The 21410-nt window shown below is 38.2% G+C and overlaps 1 protein-coding gene across 2 annotated transcripts in view; it reads right to left on the bottom strand.

The window, feature by feature from the left end:
* The window catches only part of pkd1a (polycystic kidney disease 1a), a 112297-nt gene that overhangs the window by 68494 nt on the left and 22393 nt on the right, over positions 1-21410 (bottom strand). For both annotated transcript variants that reach the window (XM_057842898.1, XM_057842897.1), the window contains exons 2-6: positions 10287-10358; positions 10138-10206; positions 3103-3174; positions 2821-2984; positions 60-310 (exon numbers count right to left, since the gene is read on the bottom strand). In XM_057842898.1, the coding sequence (XP_057698881.1) occupies positions 60-310; positions 2821-2984; positions 3103-3174; positions 10138-10206; positions 10287-10358 (628 nt within the window). The remainder of the gene's footprint in view (positions 1-59; positions 311-2820; positions 2985-3102; positions 3175-10137; positions 10207-10286; positions 10359-21410) is intronic.

Below are 21410 nucleotides of genomic sequence, written 5' to 3'. Positions count from 1 at the left end.
AAAATAAGTTTTAGTCTAAAAACATAATATAACTACAATTAAGAAATGTCAGCATGTACCTTCATGACACTGGGATTGCTACAGGCAGCAGAACACTGAGATTCACTGATGAAGTTGGGCTCCGAATTTGTACTGCATAGACACTCCTGCCTTGCTCCCAGGCCGCCATAGCGGTGCGATGCAGCGAAGCACATGCTGTTACACTGTTCACGAGTAAAGTTGCCTGGTGTAGATGACGAAAAGATGACAAGCTCACTCCGCCCCCCTCCTCCGCTACTGCTGTCCTCAAGACATGCGGCATAGTTAAGTCCTGAAAAAAGGACAAGTGAATTCAGAATTTGACCTGCATTAAAAAAAAAATCTTGTCACTGCAAAAACTATACCAGGATTTTTCCCCCTTTATACTTAGCAGGATTTTATAACCCGGAGATTATGTCATTCTTGGTTGGCATCGGCAACAAAATAAACAAAGATGGGGTGATGAACTGTCTCTTCCTCGGCTCGAAGATCTAATAACAATTTAATTTCGTTATGTTTCCTAGTTTAGCTATTTCCAGTTTGTCATGTTGATAATTGCGATATATATTTACCGCTTTTTGTCTTACTGCGAAGAAAGAGGAAATGACGATCAGCCCGCCATGATATTTACATCATCAGCCTTCGCGCCGTGACCCGGGAATTCAACTGCTGCTTTCACACGTGCCTTGTCCCGGGTAAATCCCGGACATTGTACAAGGACGCACCCTGGTTAATCTCTCTATCATCTCCGTATCAGTGGACCCGGGAAATACATAAAGGAGTTCAGTGTATGTCTGAAAGGGGCTCAAGGCAAGACTTCATGTTCACTATTGCGGTGACTGGAAACACAGTTACAGACTATGTGCCTTGAAGAGGAAGAACCTGGTATGGTGGCACATGATGTTTGTGATTTTTTGCCTGGCGTGAGTCGTGTCCTATAATAGTTTCTAGATCAGTGTGCTCATTGTTTTCTGATGTGCAAAGTTCATTGGCGACTCTTGTGCTGCTTTCCCACATGGAGGGCATTACAGTAAGTATGATGTAAAAATTCATTAAAATTAATTGCTTCAAAAAAATCCATGAAAAAGCATAGTGTGAATAATAAACAGCCATGTAGCAGTTATATGTGAATGGAACATTGCAAATTCTCACATTTAACATTGAAGAAGCCAAGTTGGCTTTGAGTCATTCTCATTGGATTTTGATTAGATAGATTAGCATAAATAAGCCAATATGCAAATAAAGCTAAATCCTTTTAAAAGCGAATCTTTGGGCTGGAAAGACAGGAAGACAAGAGTTCCTACAGGTTTCCTCAAGTTAATTTTAAGACTTTTAAAGACCAAATTAAGACCATTAAAAAAAAATACTTGCTACATGTTTCACAGCCATATCGACCAAGAAAAACAAAACTGCTGTTGACCCAAACGATGTCTGTAGATCCACTCTAGCAAATCCGCTAGCAATCGTAGCTGAGCTGGGATATAGCGGGGCTGCAGCACTAGCAGCTAGCTGGCTAGTGTTAGCTGCTGTCGCTTCGCTTATATTAGCAGCCTCCTGGCTGGCTTTAGCTTCTGTCTCTTCAGGCTTGTGAGCAGCTGGCTGGCTCAAACAGGCAGATTTAAAAACGCCGGCAATGGAGGGAGTTTGTTTCTTTCCTCTCATGGAGTTTATGTGCTTGGACGATTTAGCATGGTATTCTAGCGCCTGCATGCCCATTGTACCAAGATGAATTTTTTTTTTTTGCATACGATACAAAAAGCCTCGAACACACTGCTATCCACTGGTTTGAGCCAAAGGCGAAAGAATTGTTTACTCAACCACGCTTCATTGAATTCACATTTCCCTATCTCTCCCCATATGAAATGGGGTGTAAAAAAAATTGCATCCGTGTAGTGTTTTTTTGACTTGGGTTAACAAGTCACAATATCCCATTTTAATATTTTGTTGTGTCCACAGATTGATTCAACCTATGTTTAAAATGTTTCATTTTGTTAAGTTGTGTTTTTGGAAAATATACACATAAGTTTCAGTCAGAAAGAATGTTGTACTGATGGTTTTGAACTAGCATTGGGCAGCATTGGGTACTTGGCGTGCATGGGGAATGAGTATTCACATTTTAGACCGAGTAAGACATGAGCCATCCGCGCAGCCATTCGAGACAGACATTGAGTTTAAAAAAGTATTTTTCTTGTATTTCAGGTGAGAGAGAAAAAAAACTTTGTGTATATTAGTGAATTGCTTTATTTTTTTGATGTGTATTGTGAGTTAATATAGTTAAAAAGTATGTTAATCGTTGAGTGTGTTTACGTATGAGTGCAGATGTGATCGTAATGGCGAGTGGACGACGAGTGAATTCTAATAGTGTGTAGAGTGCATAAGTCAAATATGTTTATCACAAATACTTGTAATTATATGTTAAGTTGATCACATGTGATAGATATTTAAGAGCGAATAAGACACGAGCCGTCTGCACAGCAATGCGAGACGGACGTTGCGCTTAAAAGGTGTTTCAGCTGTACAAGAAAAACAGACAATTAAACAAAATGAAATATTTATCTATATTTATTTATTTATTATTTATTTGGGCTACGTTATTTAATAAAAATGACAAATTACACTTGGAACACGGATAAGTTTGATATAATAAATTTTAAGTCCAAGATATGAAAATTCAATACTTTTTTAAAGACTTTTAAAGATACTATTTCCCAATACATAAATTCAATGCTTTAAGATTTTTTAAGACCCGGCAGGAACCTTGGGAAGATCATCTTGCATTTGAGTGGTTTTTTTTTTTCTTACCACAGGTGAGCACTCTGACATTGAGCAGAGGTTTGTGACGCAGCTCAGGAGGGTGGTTACAGACCATGTCGTCAGGCCTTCGAACTCGTACCCCTTTATCCTGGAGCCAGTTCACCAAGTGGAATAGTTTACAGTCACAGTCAAAGGGGTTGCTGCTTAGGTCACTGCAATAAAAGAAGGGCCATAAAAAGGTACAATCATGGCTTTGAAAACTTGAAGGACTCTTCCTGTGTGTGCATTTCTGAGTAATACTAATAATAAAGAAGGTGTAGGGTTACTTACATTTGTGTTAAATTGCACAGGTCGTCACATATTCTTTCTTCTATTTTAGTGATTTGGTTGTTGCTCAGATCCCTAATGGAAACAAAACAGAAAATTTATGTTGACGTTGGGAGTAAAATTGTTTCTGTCCACGACTTTATTCTCATCATTTTTAATGGGCATGACACTCAGAATAAGTGTACGTATTTGGCCCGCAAACACAAATGAAATGCCCTTTTGGAAACACACTACAGTCAGAGACACGTGGACTAGGTTTAGGCACTCGCAGTATTTTATGTGGCCCGCAAAACCTTGCTGGCTTTGAGATGGCATGGCGAGCGATACTTCGTGGGGAGAACGCTCATTTGAAATGGTAGGCAAATGTGCAGTGTAAAAAGACACTAGCAACTTAATATGGTATTCAAACAGCCTCTCAAGTCTCTTCAGATGAAGCCAAATGATTACCAAATGCCGTTTTTAGTGGTTTATAGCCTAATAATTCACGCTGTTCAAACTGTTTCACTTGTCTGCAAACCATCAAATTCTAAAAACAAAACAAAGTATTTTCAAGAACTTTCCTAAAAAGCAAAGATTTAACATTCTGATATTGGAAGTTAAATGTCATCAAATATGTTCCAAATTGCAAAAAATACAGGCAGCTTTCTTCCATTGTGTTCCTTTACTATACCAAATGTGAACTGAACCGTGAACTTCAAAACAATGTATGAAGAGAAAATGCATACCTTAACTCCCTAGTGATAAGAAATTGATGTGGTTTCACTTTTTATAACTTTGCTTCGTACATGAGGACAACCCTAACTACAAGTTGGCCACGATGAAAACAAGTGTGACAATCCACTTTACTGAGATACAATGTATGAACTAAGGGAATCATACAGAAAAAATGGCTTCTTATATATTATATATATTATAATAATTTGTTCAAATAAGAAGAAAAAAAAACCAAAACTTTTTTCCGGAATCAGATCAGGACTCTTTATGGGCAGATTCTCAAAATCAGGTGATCGGGACATCCCTAGTGATGTGCCTGCATCTAATAAAATTACCTCCATCAACAACTATTCAGAAAAATCTGCAGCAAAGTCCATTCTCTTAATCCACCAGACATTTATTTCTTTCAGCCTTCCTTGTTCTTGCTACACAACCTCCTCCTTTCCATCCTTCAGCCCAGCAGGCTACATAACGGGGACATTGTTATGGTGGTTTTGGACAGAGCCGATGGAAACCACCACAGTCCTGCCTCATCGCACAAATTCACTCAAAAATGTTTAAATTGGTGGAAGAAATAAAGAAGTGGAAGAAATAATATAATGGATGGATGGATGGCTGTGTGCAGCCAGCCTGGAGCAGTAAGCTGTAGTTCATCTTAACTGTGGTTCAATTTGTATGATTAGTGTGTGTGCCTGGTTGCGTGCGTGTGTAAGCAATTAAATGAGTTAATGATTTCTGTTCCAGCATGTTGTAGCAGCCCTAACCCTTTTTGCTCCATAAACCAGTTAGACAAAAAGACATATTTTGATTGACGCACAGATTAATAAATGAAAACAAATAATCATTACGCTGAATGTAATTGCTGTACTGTAAATTCTTGAGTATAATGTTCTGTTGTCTAGAGTATGCTCTTCCAAAATCACCCTTGAAAGTATATTTTTTTCATTACTCTCATTTTTTGTGCTCGTCCAATTTGATTTTATCCAATCCCACAAAATCATGCACAGTATTACGTGCATACAAATGTGTACTTTTTAAGTTTTTCAAAGGAGCATTATTTATTGGCTGACTTTTAAACTTTTAACATTTATTGGTGGTCATGAAATTTCCAAGCCCATGAAAGATTGCTGTTTTGACACACTAAACCACATTACAAGAATACTAGCACTATACATGCACACACACAAGCAAGTCTGGACGCACATGCAGACACACCCCTACATGCACTCCCCCCCCCCCCCCCCACACACACACACACACAAGCAGCGTTCATGAGGGTCGGATTTAAGATGAGTAGCAAAGATGTTATTATTTGTATAAAATCTGTAAGATTACACATAACATATCACATTGAAACAAAAGTTAACTTTTTTACAACACCTAAGCAAACTTCTCCAGGTTAACTTTTTTTCTAAAAAAAGAAAAACTTTAGTAGGATAAATTTTTTGCCAGGTGCTTGAGCTCCTACCTGCCAAACAGTTTTGTTGGCTTCACTGCCTTATTTATAAGCACGTTAAAACATATTACACAAAGCAGGTTGGGTGGATGTCATTCACTTAGCAATAAAACCTGTACCTTAAGTAAGAATTCCAAAAGTATCTCCTAAAGCAACACTTGGTAACTTTTCAGTTTTGGTCGATTTTAGTGACGCCGGTAGAGAAAAGTGGTAGTGTTTTGCCTTAAGAAAGCGCAAAGTGTCATAAAATCTTCATCTCCCAGTCGCCTGCAGATGGCTTAAATGACATTTCTGTTTCCAGCGGCTGTGTGAAGGATGAATAATGATGAAGTAATGACTCCATTTGTGGCTAAATGATGACATGTGAAGGTTAGCAACCATGTGGCTTCGTGTGGCTAACCCCCCCCACCTAAACTCGTCAACGCTGACGAGTTCGGTGGGGGGTTTGGCGTCACGCCAGCGAATGACAGCTGGGCCAATGTTTATTATTGAACGTCCTTTTATCTTTTTTTTCCTCCTGAGACAAAATTTTTTGTCTCTTTTGTTGCCCTGCCATCTTTGCAAATTTTGCGCGAAAGTGCTCGCGTCAACTTCTGCATTTATAATAAATAGGGAAAGAGCGAATTGACTTATGCTGTAAAGCAGTCAGCACATTTGTAGTTTTTTTGTGTGGGAAGGTTCTTGCTACCCTCCTCAAAGTTAATTAGTGCCAGTGAAAAGTGATACAGACCCCCTAAAGATACAGTATGAAAGATGTGTCATTCAACTAGTTGTCTGTCGACATATAATTACAAATGTTATTAAAATATTTTATTAAGGTTGAAATGTTATCTAGTGTTGGTTTAAATGCAGCTTGTTGTAGGTTTTTCTCCTGTATTCTGACTATTCTCCTTTTTGGGAAAACCTTGACAAACACTTTAAAAAAACAATAATAATAAATAACTCATGTAGTAACTTAAAGCTTGAAGGTTAGGTTTTTCCTAGAGATGTGACCGAAAATTCGGCGCCGAAAATAGCTAAAGTTGCATTTTCGGTTTTCTGTTAAAAGGCCGACAGTTTACCACCAAGAAGTGTGAAGAACCTTAGTTCTCTTGTGTTGTTGTACTGGCCAATGGCACAACTACCCATTCTTGTTAGAGTATGTGAAATGCAAAATGGCAAACAAACAGTTGTTCATAAATACAATGCAAATTCAATTTCAAAGCACACTCTCATATTGATAATTTCAAGTTTGAGTGGGATATTGTGCTGAAACGTTAAGCTGTTATATGAATGGGTTTATGTGTGTAGAGTCTTTATAAAGAGAAATGAGACAACTTTTAACAATTACTCAAGTGCTAATATGCTTCTCCAAAACACAATACAGACAGACACTTAACACACTGCTAAGTAGTAGCGTCTCATCAAAAAAAGAATACAATCATTTACTCACCTATGATGGAGGCAAACTGGATCTAACAACAAACAAGACAATCCAACGTGCGACACTTAATATTATTAATTCAGCAACCAAACTTGACTGGAGCACACTATTAGTGAACTTAAAATAACTGGCTCACAGCCAACATGTCTGCGGTTTGGAAGTATTTTGAGGTATCAAAGAAATATATAAATGATTAAATGAAGGAAAACGAAATAAATTTGCTTCATCGCTGCTACACGCTTGTTCTGAAATTGCTTTCCATTGATGTCCGTGTCACATCGGGTACAGTGCATTTGAGCCTGTGCGCGAGTAGTTTGAAGTTTAATCAAGCAAACAGTATACAATTTAGTAGTATCTAAATGCATACATGTGCATTTGTTGTCGATTATTACAATATGTTTATAGCACGGCGAGTAGTCTTATTTTAGGAAGTAGGAGAGATTGTAATAGCCTTGTAAAGAGCTTAACTAGTTTTGGCGAAAACGGAATTGCTCTTTGAGGTGAACTACAGTTCCACACAAATTCATATCGAGATCTCATTTAGGTTAGCATCCGGAGGCGTGAGACCCATTTTTCAGGTGTCCCAAATTCGCTGTGACGTGTGTGTCTACGACCACCGAACAGAATGCTATGACGACGCCAGTGCTCACTGCCGCCAACGGGAATGCACTCTCCCAGTGGCAGTTTCAAAGGGGGTGGGGGGGGGGGGTGCACAGAGGCACTGGCCCCCCTGAAGTGCCCCGGTTCCCATTTTATTACAAAGCATGGCAATCGGCAAATCCTTCTTTTCTGAAGTGAGAGTGAATGAGATAATGTTGTTTCTAGAGCATGTTAAGTATTAATGCCACTTTTGTGTTTAAAATGGCTTTTCAAAAAAGTGATCAAATTTATTGCTCCAATTATTGATCCTTAATTGCACACATTATGATTAAATTCAAATTATTACAAACTTGACTGGTTTTTACCAGTAGTAGTTCTTACCGGATGTTTTTAACGCCTCATGCAGGATAATCTGCGCATTGCCTTGTTGACCAAAACAAACAGTGAACAAAGATGGCAGCGACACTTGGCCCTGGAGGATTACACGGACCCCTTCTTGGACACTGTTTCAGAAAATTCCTAGAACCATCATCGCACCCTCCCATGGGGTATCAGAATTGTCACCTTTCAAAGTTAATTTCTCGAGCCTCCGGGGTTGCAGTACCAATGCCAAGGCAAAGGGCACAGTCATCGGAAAATAATGAAATAAAATACTTTTATTTAAAAAAAAAAAAAATTATATGCATGTGTACTTTTTGGCCTTTCGGTTTTTCGGCCAAGTGTTTCCAATATTCGGTTTTGGCCAAGAATTTTCCCATATCATGGAATCTGTATACAGAAAATGGGTCAGGGGTTAAAAAGGTGAGAAGGGTGTGGAGGAAATATATTCCAGTACACTGTATTGTACACCCCAACAAAATATTGAGCTCTGTCGACCCACACTGTGTTTCAGCAGGGCCATGCAGAGACCGGTGGAGGGGTGGGTGCTCGTAGATCAAAAGGGGCACATGAACAAGTATTTAATACACCTTAAAACAACATAACTTCAATTTTAACCAGCTTTAGATAATAATTGGCGACTGCGACATACTTTAATTGGGAGGGGGCAACAGTGAATAGAAATCAAAACTGTCATCAACACTTTCTGGCTGTGACTCAGTCAGTCTGCCTCTTTTCTTCCTTCAACCTCTGCATCAAAACTTCCTTCCTCAACTTGTTCATCTGAGAACAAACCACATCAGATGGTCACTGAGCCACCAACAGCACAGTTTTCTCAAAACTATTATTTCATTATTATCCATACTTAACAACTCTAGCACCTAATGATTAAAAGCAATGACATAAAAATCTTATAGAAAAACAACATTGTAATTGTGTTTATAATTGGATTTAATACCCGACTATCCTTGCAAACTTGTTCTTACCAGGTCTGCTATTCACCCAGCTGATGAGGTATCCACTGCCTTTAGCAGCCTCATCTAACTCCTTTTTTTATCCCTCAATCTCCCTTCCCTACGACGCATGTCTATGTAATGAAATATAAATATTTAAAAAAACAAACAGATTCCCCGGTGGCTTTTAGTTTTAAAGCTTTCTTAATTTCTTTCTCACTCAATAACGATGGAGTTAGATTTGTGTTTTTATTATTCAATCAAAAAACAAAGTTACTTCTATCAAAAACAAAGTTTCTTCAATCAAAATACAGTATATACTTTTAATCCCAAAAAGTAGCTTCAATTACAAAAAATGTTTTTGATTGCAATAATAAATTTGAGACAAAAAAGCATTTGAAAACTATTTTTCTTGATTGAAACAAATTTTTCCATTTAAGTAATGTTTTGCGTTTGGGCCACATTTTGGCTAGGACATTTGTGTCTTTATTATTCAATCAAATAAGTTCTTTTTTCCAATGTAAAATCTGAATAAATGCATTGAACACGCACAAAAAAATGGGGGGGGGGGGGGTTGGGGCGCTACTTCGCGGTTTTCACTTATTGCGGCGGGTTCTGGTCCCCATTAACCGCGAAAAACGAGGGATCCCTGTATTTCTGAAAAGCTTTAAGAAGCAGGACTCATTCCCACCACTCGTCGGGCCGGTGTTGTGCCGACACCGGCCGTCAGCTCAAATCCAAGCCGAAAATAACGTGTCTCCGGCGGACGACGGGAGCGATGTGAGGCGCCCCCTCCATCCGAGAGAATGCCGCTTAATTTGACTCAACAGTGTTTCTTCGTTTATATTACCGCTAAATACACAAGCTTGACGCCAATTTATTGGGAGCTATTTTTTTTCATGGGAGATTTGGCTAGCTCTGGCAGTGTTCAACGCAAGCTGCAACGAATGGCAGTAACTTTTTTATATCGCAAAACGTGAAAACGATTGAAACCATTACTCACCAAATTCAATCTGCTGGCAAATACAGGCAAGTGTGTATGCTGCGCTCTGGTCTGCCCCGATGTGGATAAGGCCTGCTTTTTGTTTTCGCAGCTTTGCAATGCAACCGAAGGCTCTCCGAGCACTCCATGTACACGCGTAAGGAGTGCGCGCGTTTGGAATAATGGAACGCAGCTTGGGCCGATGATTGGTTCTCGTCAGCGAAGCATCTAGAAGGATTTGCTGACTGTGTTCTTAAGTGCTCAGTTTACGTACTAAGTTAATCACATGATGATAATAATAATAATTAAATAAAACCTCCCGCCCCCCCCCTCCTCCCAAAAAGAATTTCTCCTCGGATCTACGCAATTCACGTAGGTCGCCCTTTTTGACTTCAAAACGGCGAATTTCGCCGAAAGGTGAGAGATTTTCATGCCTGTGTATAAGCATTTTCATAGAGGCCCAGGTGGATGTTCCTGTCTCTTTATCTCCTCTTATCCCAAATTTTGTCTTTAGGCTTGAAATTGTACTCACAGGACTGTCAAAGGCCCATAGCAGAATACTCCTCTGGGCAGAATCACAATCCTGTTACTTTGTAGATATCTGTAAAATGGAGAGCCATGTGACTGACTGAATGGTGCGGAGATAACATGTATCTGGCAAAAAAACATGTCTATACTTACAGCTCCCGAAGGCCAGGGAGTCGATTCAGCAAGGTTGTATCAAGGGACGTGATGTGATTCTTGGAGAGATCTCTGCGGAAAAGAAACAACAGCAAAAGATGTAGTGTAAGGCTCGTCACGTGCATATACAGTAAAACATGTAATTGTTATTGATCAAGCATGTTTATGTGGGGCGTTTATGTACGGAAAATGAGATGGGGTCAGAACAGACACAGAAAAATTGGATATTAAAAGCTGAGCTTTCTTTGTGTCTATGCACACTAACTTTGAAGCATTTCTGACTCTTTGCAGGGTATGCACAAATTCAAGTAGGACCAAAGAACCAAACCAAAGAAAAAAACCAAAGAACAGAACACACAATTTAATTACAATTCAAATTTAGTTTGAAACAATACAATTATGAACTAATATAGGCAGTTATTTCCATTTTCACATAAATTAGATGAATGAAACAAAACATTACCCTTTCATTGAATCAAAAACAAGCTTCAAAAGGGATTTATAACATTTTTCTATTGAATTAACCAACAAAAAAGGTAATACAGTATTCAGGTATATTGCAGTTTCCATGTGTGTGATAAGATTTTAACTAAAATAGGTAGGCCTGGGCGATATATAAATTTTATGAATTTGAGCTTTTTATTTTAGTGCAGATGATTTAAAAATTAATTTAAAAAATATATATATATGTTTTACCCACAATCACCTTCATGAGATACAGAGTACACACCAGCCCCACCCATGTCAGTCGCTAACAAAACCGTGCTATTTCAAGTGAACGCCAGCATAAGTAAGCAAGAGCAGTCCACAAAAGGAGCATCATCCATACTGTGGTTAGGAAAAACAGTGACAGCAGGAAAAGCAATAAAGTTTGCAAATACAAAACCTGTTCAGGCAGCCATCTATAAAATGGGGAGGGAAAAAAAGTACAGTATTTAAAACTGATAGTAGCAGAGGTTTCAAGTCTCTAATGTAATGCAACTGTCTGATAGTTATATAGGTGACAGAATTTAAATCTTGCAAAAAAATATTCAATAGTTTATTCCATGATGATAAATTTGCTTAAGTATAACACCATTTACCATTTATTTCTTAATATAGTGCTTACTCTGTATTGGGGGGAAGACAGCACAGAGGGGGAGATAAAAATAGAGGACTAAACTAAAATATATATATATATATATATATATATATATATATATATATATATATATACAGTGCTGCTCAAAAGTTTGTGAACCCCCTCAACATTTTGGAATTTTCTATTATTTCAACCTGATTTCCTAATCAATCAATTCAGTAGTTTTTTTTGTGTTTTTTTAACAGTTGTGTTGTCGAGACTAAATTAAAAAGAGTTTTCATCAACTGATGTAGGTGCAAAATTGAACTGTTTGGTCACAACCAAAACCGCCATGTCTGGCGAAAAGTCAACACTGCATACCACCAAAAGAACCTTCTCCCAACAGTGAAGCATGGAGGTGGGAATGTCAAGATCTGGGCTTGCTTTTCATCCTCAGGACCTGGACAACTCCACATAGTCCAGGGAATCATGAATTCTGAGGAATATTGTCAAATCCTAGAACATAACCTGACGCCATCTGTTTTGAAGTTAAAGCTTGGCAGAAGGTGGATCATGCAACATGATAATGATCCAAAGCATTCCAGCAATACAACCAAGAAATGGCTGAAAAAGAAGAAGATTCGTGTTCTGGACTGGCCCAGTCAAAGTCCTGACCTAAATCCCATTGAAATGCTGTGGCGGGACCTGAAGCGAGCAGTTCGTGCCAGACGCCCATCAAACCTCTCTCAACTGACTGCGTTCTGCAAGGAAGAATGGGCAAAAATCCCCCAAAGTAGATGTGAGAGGCTGATTAGTCACTACAGAAACCGTTTGGTTGAGGTAATCTCTGCAAAAGGAGGCGCAATATCCTATTAACTGAAGGGGTTCACATACTTTTGCACACATGATATCTGAGTTTTTCTTAAATCAACCACTTTTGTTAAATAAAGAATGACAATATAACTATTTCTTTTGTTTCAGTCCATTATTTGGAATGTCAGTATTGTGGATTTGGGTATAACTTAACATTTAATAAGGTTATTTTAGGTTTTTTTACAAAAAATCTGACCATCGCTGTGGGGTTCACAAACTTTCGAGCAGCACTGTATATATATATCAAAAATATCTAAAGTAAAAATACTCGAGAAAAATTATAGATATGATTGCTGAACATTCTACCAAATAGTGACAATTAATGACTTTGGGGTTGTCTCTACAGGCTTTATATGTGTATCATTTGTATAGAGACAAGTCTCACGTGTGCTGACTGCTGACCCAACCAAAACACATAGTAAAAAAATATTTTTTAATTAGGGAATGTTTAGTACGTGGTCTGTGCCGACCTTGTGAGCACAAGACTCACGTACAATGAATGGGTGGGTCTACCGCACTATGAGCTGTGGGACGTAAAGCGTGGCTTAGAGCATATTACCAAAATGCTCAATCTTATCTTGGTATGGGATAGTTTGAAGAACACCAGAACAGAGAGCGGGCCAAGATCTCCACCAATGAGAGATTCTTTCAGTTTGACAAGCATGAAAAAAGTTGTAACATCAACACAAAGATTAGTATGTTTGAAACTTAAGGGTTGAACTTACGAGCTATGAAATCTTGCCACAATGACTTCATATTAACACAACACAGAACCAATTTCTGTAAGTTTTTTTCCCGTACCCAGTTTGATTAATGACTCATTTATGACCGTATTTTGACTTTCCTCTTTTCACTCTTTTTCTAATTTTTCGTACGATCCCGGTTTTATTTTTCACCTTAATCTCACCAGCTGATAAGCATCATAGTAATATAGCATTTTATCAGTGATGTCATGATTACATACTTTTGCACCAGAGTGCTGAATTCACAAGTACACTGAAATTGCTGCTATGGTTATACTGTCATTAATACGCACTTGACACTGCGGGGGGGGGGGGGGGGGGATGCATGAATGGTTATGTAAATTTATCAATATTTATTATTATTTATGGTGGGATTGTGGGGGCACTGGGGACACTTTACCTTTATATTGCTCTGCACCAAGCACTTTAATGGAAACTAACTCATAGTATTATTGTTGGAACTCCAATCTGAATTTCGTTGTTATCTTGACAATGACAAATAAACTCTGAATCTGAATCTGAATCTGAGTACGAATCGTACAAGTACGAGATTCTGAGCATCTGCAGAGTGCAAAAAAGGAAGAAAAAAAAGATAGATATATATATGTGTGTGTATGTATCTTTTTTACATCAGTGCACATTAAAATAAGGTTGATAACAAATTATGTTTGAATATTATATATATGTAAGTTGGCTCACTGTCTACCTGAGTGGCTACTAGAGGTGTGCGAAATTTCCAATTCTTAGATTATTCGCGATTCAGCCGTGAAAGATTCAATAACGATTCACAAACATCCAAATTTCGATTATTGATATATGCCAAGTAAAGCGGAACTAAAACACAGACAGTGTGGTCTTCAGGACGCAATGAGAAACGGCCCGAGAGTAAACATCATGCTCAACTCATGCCGCTAGATAAAAAAAAACAATAATACCTGACTGCAGCCGATAAACTACGGCCACACAATGCTACGGTAGCACATCATTCACATGTATATAGGACTAGATGCGAAATGACAGACTCGCCGGCGTTAGTAAACGGCCGCCATCTTAAAGCAGTAGACTTCTCTGGAAGGCTGTTGTAGCTAACCTTCCGAGCGAACCAATTAACTTTTTATCTAAAATACTCCTAAATCTTGGCTTGAATCTATCTTCAAATGATGAAACAGTTTACATGAAACTGATGAAACTTTTTTACATGTCAAAAGTAAACTGAAGGGAAATTATGGAATAACGGGAGCAATTTTACCAACTTTAACTGTTGATTCACAACATTAAATTGAATGTAGTTTAAACCTCTTGATACAGAATGGGGACTTGTGTATTTTATTTACTGTTTTGAACTGTTAACCTGATACTGATATAGTAGTTTATTTAAGCCTGAGAGGATTTTGTATATTTTTGTAACTAATGTACAAAACATTAAAAGCAGCTAATAGCTGGGGGGGGGCATCAATAATCGATTTATAATCGAATCGTAAACGTTAGGTTCCCCAAGATTCCCACCTCTAGTGGCTATAGTTAACTTGGAGTATTGTGCTGCTGCTGCTGCATGTTTGATTTTTTGGTGGCATATTAACCCTTTAACACTGAACGTGTCGGCAGCGACGCGTTTACTCATATCGTCTTTGAAGCTTCGTCACGCTGTAATTACGTCACCCACGTGCTGCTGGTTGGTCTCATTTGAAAGTGCGAAAGTTGATGTCCACACCTGTTTTTATTTGAAGTCAATCGACGAAGTAAAACGGGAGATTATGTCATTTGAGTTTGATAGTTTTATTGCACTCATAAATATGCATTAAAACGCTGCATGGACCATGTATCTATCTCCATATTTCCATCATTTTTTGTCCTTTTTCAAAACTGAAAGCAGCACAAAAGACTACATATCCCAAGAGCCGTTGTGATGTTAGGAAGGACGAACCGAAAGTGAACATTTTTAATTAATTTCCGAGCGAGGCGCCAACTAAGGAAAAGGAGACGTGAAGCAAGCAACGGCCGGTTGAATTGAGTGAGCGACTTTGAAACGTGCAGAATGAATCTAAAACTAAATTTAGCGCAAGCTAATGCATTATTTCATTAACTTAAGGAACAAGGTGAGCCGTAATTGTCGTTGTTTTCTTCGGATGAGCCGGCGTCTCGGCGAGTAGAAGTGACAGCAGCACGCAAACGGCGCAAGAGTAGGCTGTGTGACATTGTCCGTGACCTGTTCAAGAAGAAGCTTTATTGGGTGCGCACAAAAAAAAAAAAAAAAAATTGGTTCGCATGCCTGAAAATTTTTCATTCAACTGAACTACTTGTCAATATTTTTAAAAATACTTTTATTCAATGTTATATATTTTTTTTCTTCACTAAAATGTTTAAAATTTTTATATAGATGTGTGTTCGAAAAGCTTGATTGCATGTAGGTATATATTTTTGATAAGGTAATGGGTACAGCACCTAACTTCACAAAGACATATCCTCCAAACCTTTTTTGTGTTAGATGATATATTTATATATTTTTTTCTCACTATTTTGCACTGTATATAACCTGTTTTGACCATAGTATGTGTAAAGACCAAAAACGCCTATGACCATACCTGCTGTTTGTGTTGAATTGTCAAACATAAAACTATTCATTTCATTATTCATTCATCACTACTCACTATTTTATTTTTTTCTATTGAATATTTATCCTGACAAGTTGAATAAATATTATCAAGCTTCAAAACGGTTGGTTGTCAATGGGGCGTCAACATTACAAATTTTTGAAAAAAGATTTTGGGATTTTTTTTGTCTTTTTGGGTCCAAAATGTGGATTATAATTGGTCAGTGAAGAAAACAACAATTTGGACATGAAGTTCAAGGTGTCTTGAAAAAAGGGACCCAACTTGGCCATTGTGAACATTTTTTTCTTTGAAATATAAAGGCAACATCAAATGCATACAAATTTGGCCAAAATAGGCTTAGGTGTTAAAGGGTTAAAGTGGTTATGTTAAACGCACTTCTATCCTTTCCACCTTGTGAAATGCTCAGTTTGCGCATATTGCAAGCCTCCTCTTTAACGTTAAACCACAGCATTCCCATGTACAATAAAATTGACTTGGTAATAAGAATTATTCCACGACACTGCAGACATTGTAACTCTTGCGTGATGCTAGCTAACGTTAGCTTCCTGCAAAGGCAACCACAATGTACAATGTTGCATTGTTGAATTGGATAAAATGTAAATATACCTTTGTTTCTTTTGCCTATATCCTTGTACCTTTGGATTATCTTGTTGCTTTGCTTTGTGGCAGTTATGAAATGAACTAAGACTCATAAAGCCCGTGATGTTGCCATGATTGGGACTTGGGTCATCATCGTAACAATACCTATCTCAATGTGTACCAATCTTAAGGCTTATGATGCACCAGCAAATTTTGCACACGTCATTTTAGTAAAAACTATACTTTTCAACATAAAATCAGTGCCATGAGTCAGAGTTGTATGGAGGTAGATTTGTGTCTTTATTATTCAATCCCAAAAAAAAAAAGTTGCTTCAATCAAATAAAAAGTTGCTTATATATACATCGCGGGCACTCCGGTGAGATGTCGATGTCACACCCCCGTACCGGTGCCCTATTTTCGGCTTGGACTCGAGCAGAGTCCGATGGCTGGATGGAGCCCTGGTGGCCATTATTCTTGCTTCATGCTTCAATGCCAATGGCGTAGTCACCTGCCTCTCAAACATGTCGGAAGAAGCGTTGAAGTTGGCTCTTTGTGTCAAAATGATTTCAATCGAAAAAAAGTGCCTTCAAAACTTTTTCCACTTCAAAAAAAAAAAAAAGTGCGTTCAAAACTTTTTCCATTGTAAAAAAAGAGAGTAGAACTTTTTGTTTTTCAAAAAAAGTGACACTTCAATTTAAAAAAAGTATATTTCAAATAATTTTTTTTTTTTTTTTTTTTTTTTTCAAATTATTTTTTTTCTTTGATTAAAGAGGGTTTTTTTGATTGAAGCACTTTTTATTGGGATTGAATGATTGAGACACGAATGTCCTACCCATTATATGGCTCAAACACAAAAAAGATTGCTACGATCAAAGAAAACAGTTTCAATGAAAAATGAAGTGTTCAAATGCGAATTTCTGAGTCTCAAATATTTTTTCACATTCAAACCTTTTTTTCTACGGTTGAATTTTTTAAAATTTTTGATTGAAGTGATTTTTCTTTTGAAAATATATATTTTTTTGTTTGAAGCAACTTCTTTTTTGATTGAATAATAAAAACACAAATGTCCTAGCCAAAATGTGGTCCAAACGCAAAATTACATTACTTCAATCAAAAAAGTTGTTCCAATCAAAAAAACTTCACTTAAATTATAAAAAAAAAAAAAATTAATCAAAGAAAAATAGTTTTCAAATACATTTTTTTGAGTTTCAAATTTATTTTTGCATTCAAACACTTTTTTTTTTAAGTGACTTTTTCTTTGATTGAAAATATATATTTTGTTTCGAGCAACTTTTCATTTGATTGAAGCAACTTTTTTTGATTGAATAATAAAGACACAAATCTACCTCCATAGAGTTGTAGCAATACCACATTTTGCTACAATGTCGTCACACAAGTTAGGGTTCTGGTGATAGATTAATCATGACAAAGGAAGTGAAAGGAGCCCAATGGGAGACCTTTGCCAACACAAACAAGGCGGTTCAGTGTGGAACACAGTCGAGTGACTTCAGCTTGTTTTGGGCTTCAGAGTGAAAGTCCACGCTGCACGTGAGGACAGGGGAAGATGGGGTGTTTAAAGGAAAGATAAAAACACAGTCGTGAGAAAGCAAAAGTGTGAATGCATGGCAACACGTTGCTGCTGGCTTCAAGTTACGTATGATTAACTGATAAAAAGCCCATTCTGTCGAATATGTTCTACCCTCATTATGTGTGCACAGTAGACACTAATATTACCTCAGGGGGGTATTAAAAAATACTTGCAAATGAGAGTTTGAGTGCATGGGAACACATCCCTCACTCACTCTTTCTAGTGTGTGTGAAAGGAGCGGGACGCCCATTCCCAGAAGGAAACATCTGTACATTCCAGACTGGCTGTGTAAGAAAGATGGAGAACGAGAGAGCGTTCTCCTCTGCTAAAGTCTTCAGCAGATCAAATAAGGGAGCACAAAGACGCTTGATCTACGAGCTGATAGTTTGCGCATTAGACACCTTGTGTGCATGTTCAAACTTTCTCCGAATAAGGAACACTCTTTCTCACCTCGTGTCAATTAAAAACACTTGTAGGAAGATACATGAAGAAGCGAGAAAGTGTTATAATCTGACCTTCACCATGTCTATTAGCAACAGACTCCTGTTCTTTCTGCTACCTTTAGACACACATGGATTTAATTAAAAGTGTGCACACACACTCGGCAAAGGCACACTCAAGCTACACTGCTGCTCACTAACACCCACAGCACACATATGGTTCTGTTTTTCTAACGGTGTGGCCAATGATCTAACCACTCCTTATATGGCCTGTCTGGTGCCACTTATTCTGAGCTGGTGGACGTGAGCGCTGACACACACGTGTACAGATACACACAGTAAGGAAAGAAAATGGATCGTGGAAAAGAAACATATCCAAAGAAAGCGAGAATTCTCATGGTGATATTAATGGGAGTTAAATGACAGAGCGCGAATAGAAAAAAGTCACAGTCTTGAGTATGTGCAGTAGTTCTGGTCGTATACTGTAAGCGATCAGATTTACTGCATCAGGGTGGTGGAGTGGTCAAAGTCTCCATGAGTGGAGAACAGCGCTCCACTAACCCACTAAACACAGACTGTTCTGTGGTCGCTTTCATCCATCCTTCCCTTTGCTGCTGCCTCATCCTTTCTTTCCACTCTCCTTGTTTTCCTTGTTCGTATAGCTTTAAAGCATTTAATGAATTTGACATTCGAAGATGATGGATTGGAGGGCAATTTTATGAGGCTTCCCCCCCCCTTTCTTTTCATTTGGCTAGTAGTCTGTGCCCCAACTGTAGCTTGGATTTTTACACCATTGTTTTTTAATCTATATTTTGATATTTTGACATAAGAATGACCTAAATTAATCATTTTAATAGGGAATGTTGATTTGATTACCCCGCCTACTGTGTATAGTTGGTTGGAATAGGATACAGCACCCCCGTGAGGATAAGCGTCTTAGAATGATTGATTGATTGATTTCTAAATAAAGCTACTGATGCACAGGCAGATGTCAGTCATTCAGATTTGCTGATCAGTTGGTATGTCTCTCCCACAAGGACTTAGGCCTTGTTCATACTGGCAGGTAAAAGTTTTAGCCCATCCAGATTGAAACTCGATGGCTCTTTTCTAGTATGAACAGACACAAAGCACAGAAATCTGATTTTTGTAAGACGGATTGAAACCACATACGGGAGCTAGTTTCATATCAGATTTGCATAAGATGCTTCTCAGTCTGAAAAGCTCAGATGGGATTTGGTTGTTCGTGATGTCCCTCTATGCTGGATGACGCCTTTGTTGCCACAGTGAACTGTCAGGTGTGTCAATAATGTCGTCCAGTCTGAACAGGCCCAGATTTGATTTGGACACTTTCTAAAATATGTGTGAACTGTCAGCCCTAAAAATCAAATTTGAGGAGGAATCCGATTGGAATCAGTTATGCCTGTGGTCTGAACACAGCCTTAGTGCCTTCAATGGCTATTCAGCACATTTGCAAATTATCTGTTCTTATGATAAAAGCGTTGGAGTAGGTACTTGAAAGAGGAAATCAATTACATTAATTAAGTTCATTGTTAAAATAATAAATAATACTCAGCTTATTGTACTAGTAACGTTATTCAAACAGTAACTTAATTACTCTACCTTAGAGGTGAAACGATTACTCGAGTACTCGATTTTGAATATTAATTGAGGCATTTTCTCCAGCTCTAAGCCTGACGTTTTGCCCGAACTACTTTTAATGCGGCACAACATGCTGACGTCACGTGCGTAGAGGAAGAAGGGAGAGGTGGCGGATATATTTGATTCCAACCACGAATGAATACAGAGGTAACAATGACGAAGCCGACGAAAGCGAAGAGCAAGGCACCAAGAAAAAGCAGAAAATGTCAAAAGTGTGGGAGCATTTTAAGTTGGAGAACAAGGCGAAAACTGTTTCATGTACTCACTGTGAGACAGCGCTTGCATAACACTACCTCCGCCCGGCCCCAGCTACCTGCAGCCACACCGACGCTTCCGCACCCCCTGGACCCCGCAAACGATGACCCAGTTTTCGGGAGCCACCGCATGACCCGCCCGCATAGCCTGCGCTCCACCGAAGGCACAACGGAGGAGCGATACTCGGGACAAGGTATAATCATTTTAACGTAGCGCTAATACATAAGCTTGACTTCACTATACCTTGCTAACGTAACTAGAGCTGAAACGAATACTCGAGCAACTCGAGTAACTCGAGTTTAAAAACTGATCCGAGTGATTTTATTCACCTCGAGTATTCGTTTATTTTGACAGCTCTAAGCATCACGTTTTGCTCGGACTACTTTTAATGGGGGACAACGCGCTGATGTCACGTGCGTAGAGGAAGAAGCAAAAAAAAAAAAAAAACTTACTGCAGCAGACAGCCGCTACAAACGACTCCGACGTTGCAAAATACTAGCCTGCACATGCTACGTTAGTTGCAGTTAGCTCTGATGAGTCTCATAGAGATCACATGTATGTTGAACTAGATGCAAAATGACAGACTAGGCCGCGTCTGGGCAGTGTTAGCAAACAGCCGCCATCTTAAAGCAGTAGAGCGCTAAGCGCTAACAAAGAGCGCTAAGCGCTAATATATAAGATTAACGTTACTGTCACTACTAGCTCACGTAACGTTAGCCCTGCGGAGGGCTAGGTTTCTATTAATTAAGACCACTTTCGATGCGTGGCTAACGTGTCTTACATACAGGCTTTAACATAACATAGCGTTGTGGAGTGATGAGGGTGTCAAATAAAAACTCAATAATGCTAACTATCAATTTTAGCTCAGTAGTCATTGCTGGATAAAACACCAAGTAGCACTAGTCCCTAATGTGCTCCAATACAGCCTGTATCATACATTTATTTTGAACACTGCAAAAATTCAAAATCCTATCAGGACTTACAGTTTAGACTAACTTAAAACTTTACTAGAACTTAAAAATGGCTTGACTCAAATAAAAATTCAATTGAAAAACGTGGGAAAAAATCGTAACTTTTAAGCGATGTGTGTTATCAAGCGTAAAGGCATTTTTAGGTGTGTGTATATATATATATATATAGTGAATTAGTCTTTTTTTTTTTTAATTCTAGTTACATCTGAGATGCAATTGTTGGCTGTTTTCAACAATACACATAACTTAACTTTTAAGTGATGTGTGTTATCAAGCGTAATGGCATTTTTAGGTAAGAAAAATGTGTATATATATTATAAGAGCTAAAGGTTTTTGGAGTGAA

This window comes from Corythoichthys intestinalis, chromosome 8, assembly GCF_030265065.1.
Source record: "Corythoichthys intestinalis isolate RoL2023-P3 chromosome 8, ASM3026506v1, whole genome shotgun sequence".
NCBI classification, from domain to species: Eukaryota; Metazoa; Chordata; class Actinopteri; order Syngnathiformes; family Syngnathidae; genus Corythoichthys; species Corythoichthys intestinalis.
The sequence above is the reverse complement of the archived record's forward strand: the minus strand, read 5'-3'. Positions and strand labels throughout refer to the sequence as shown.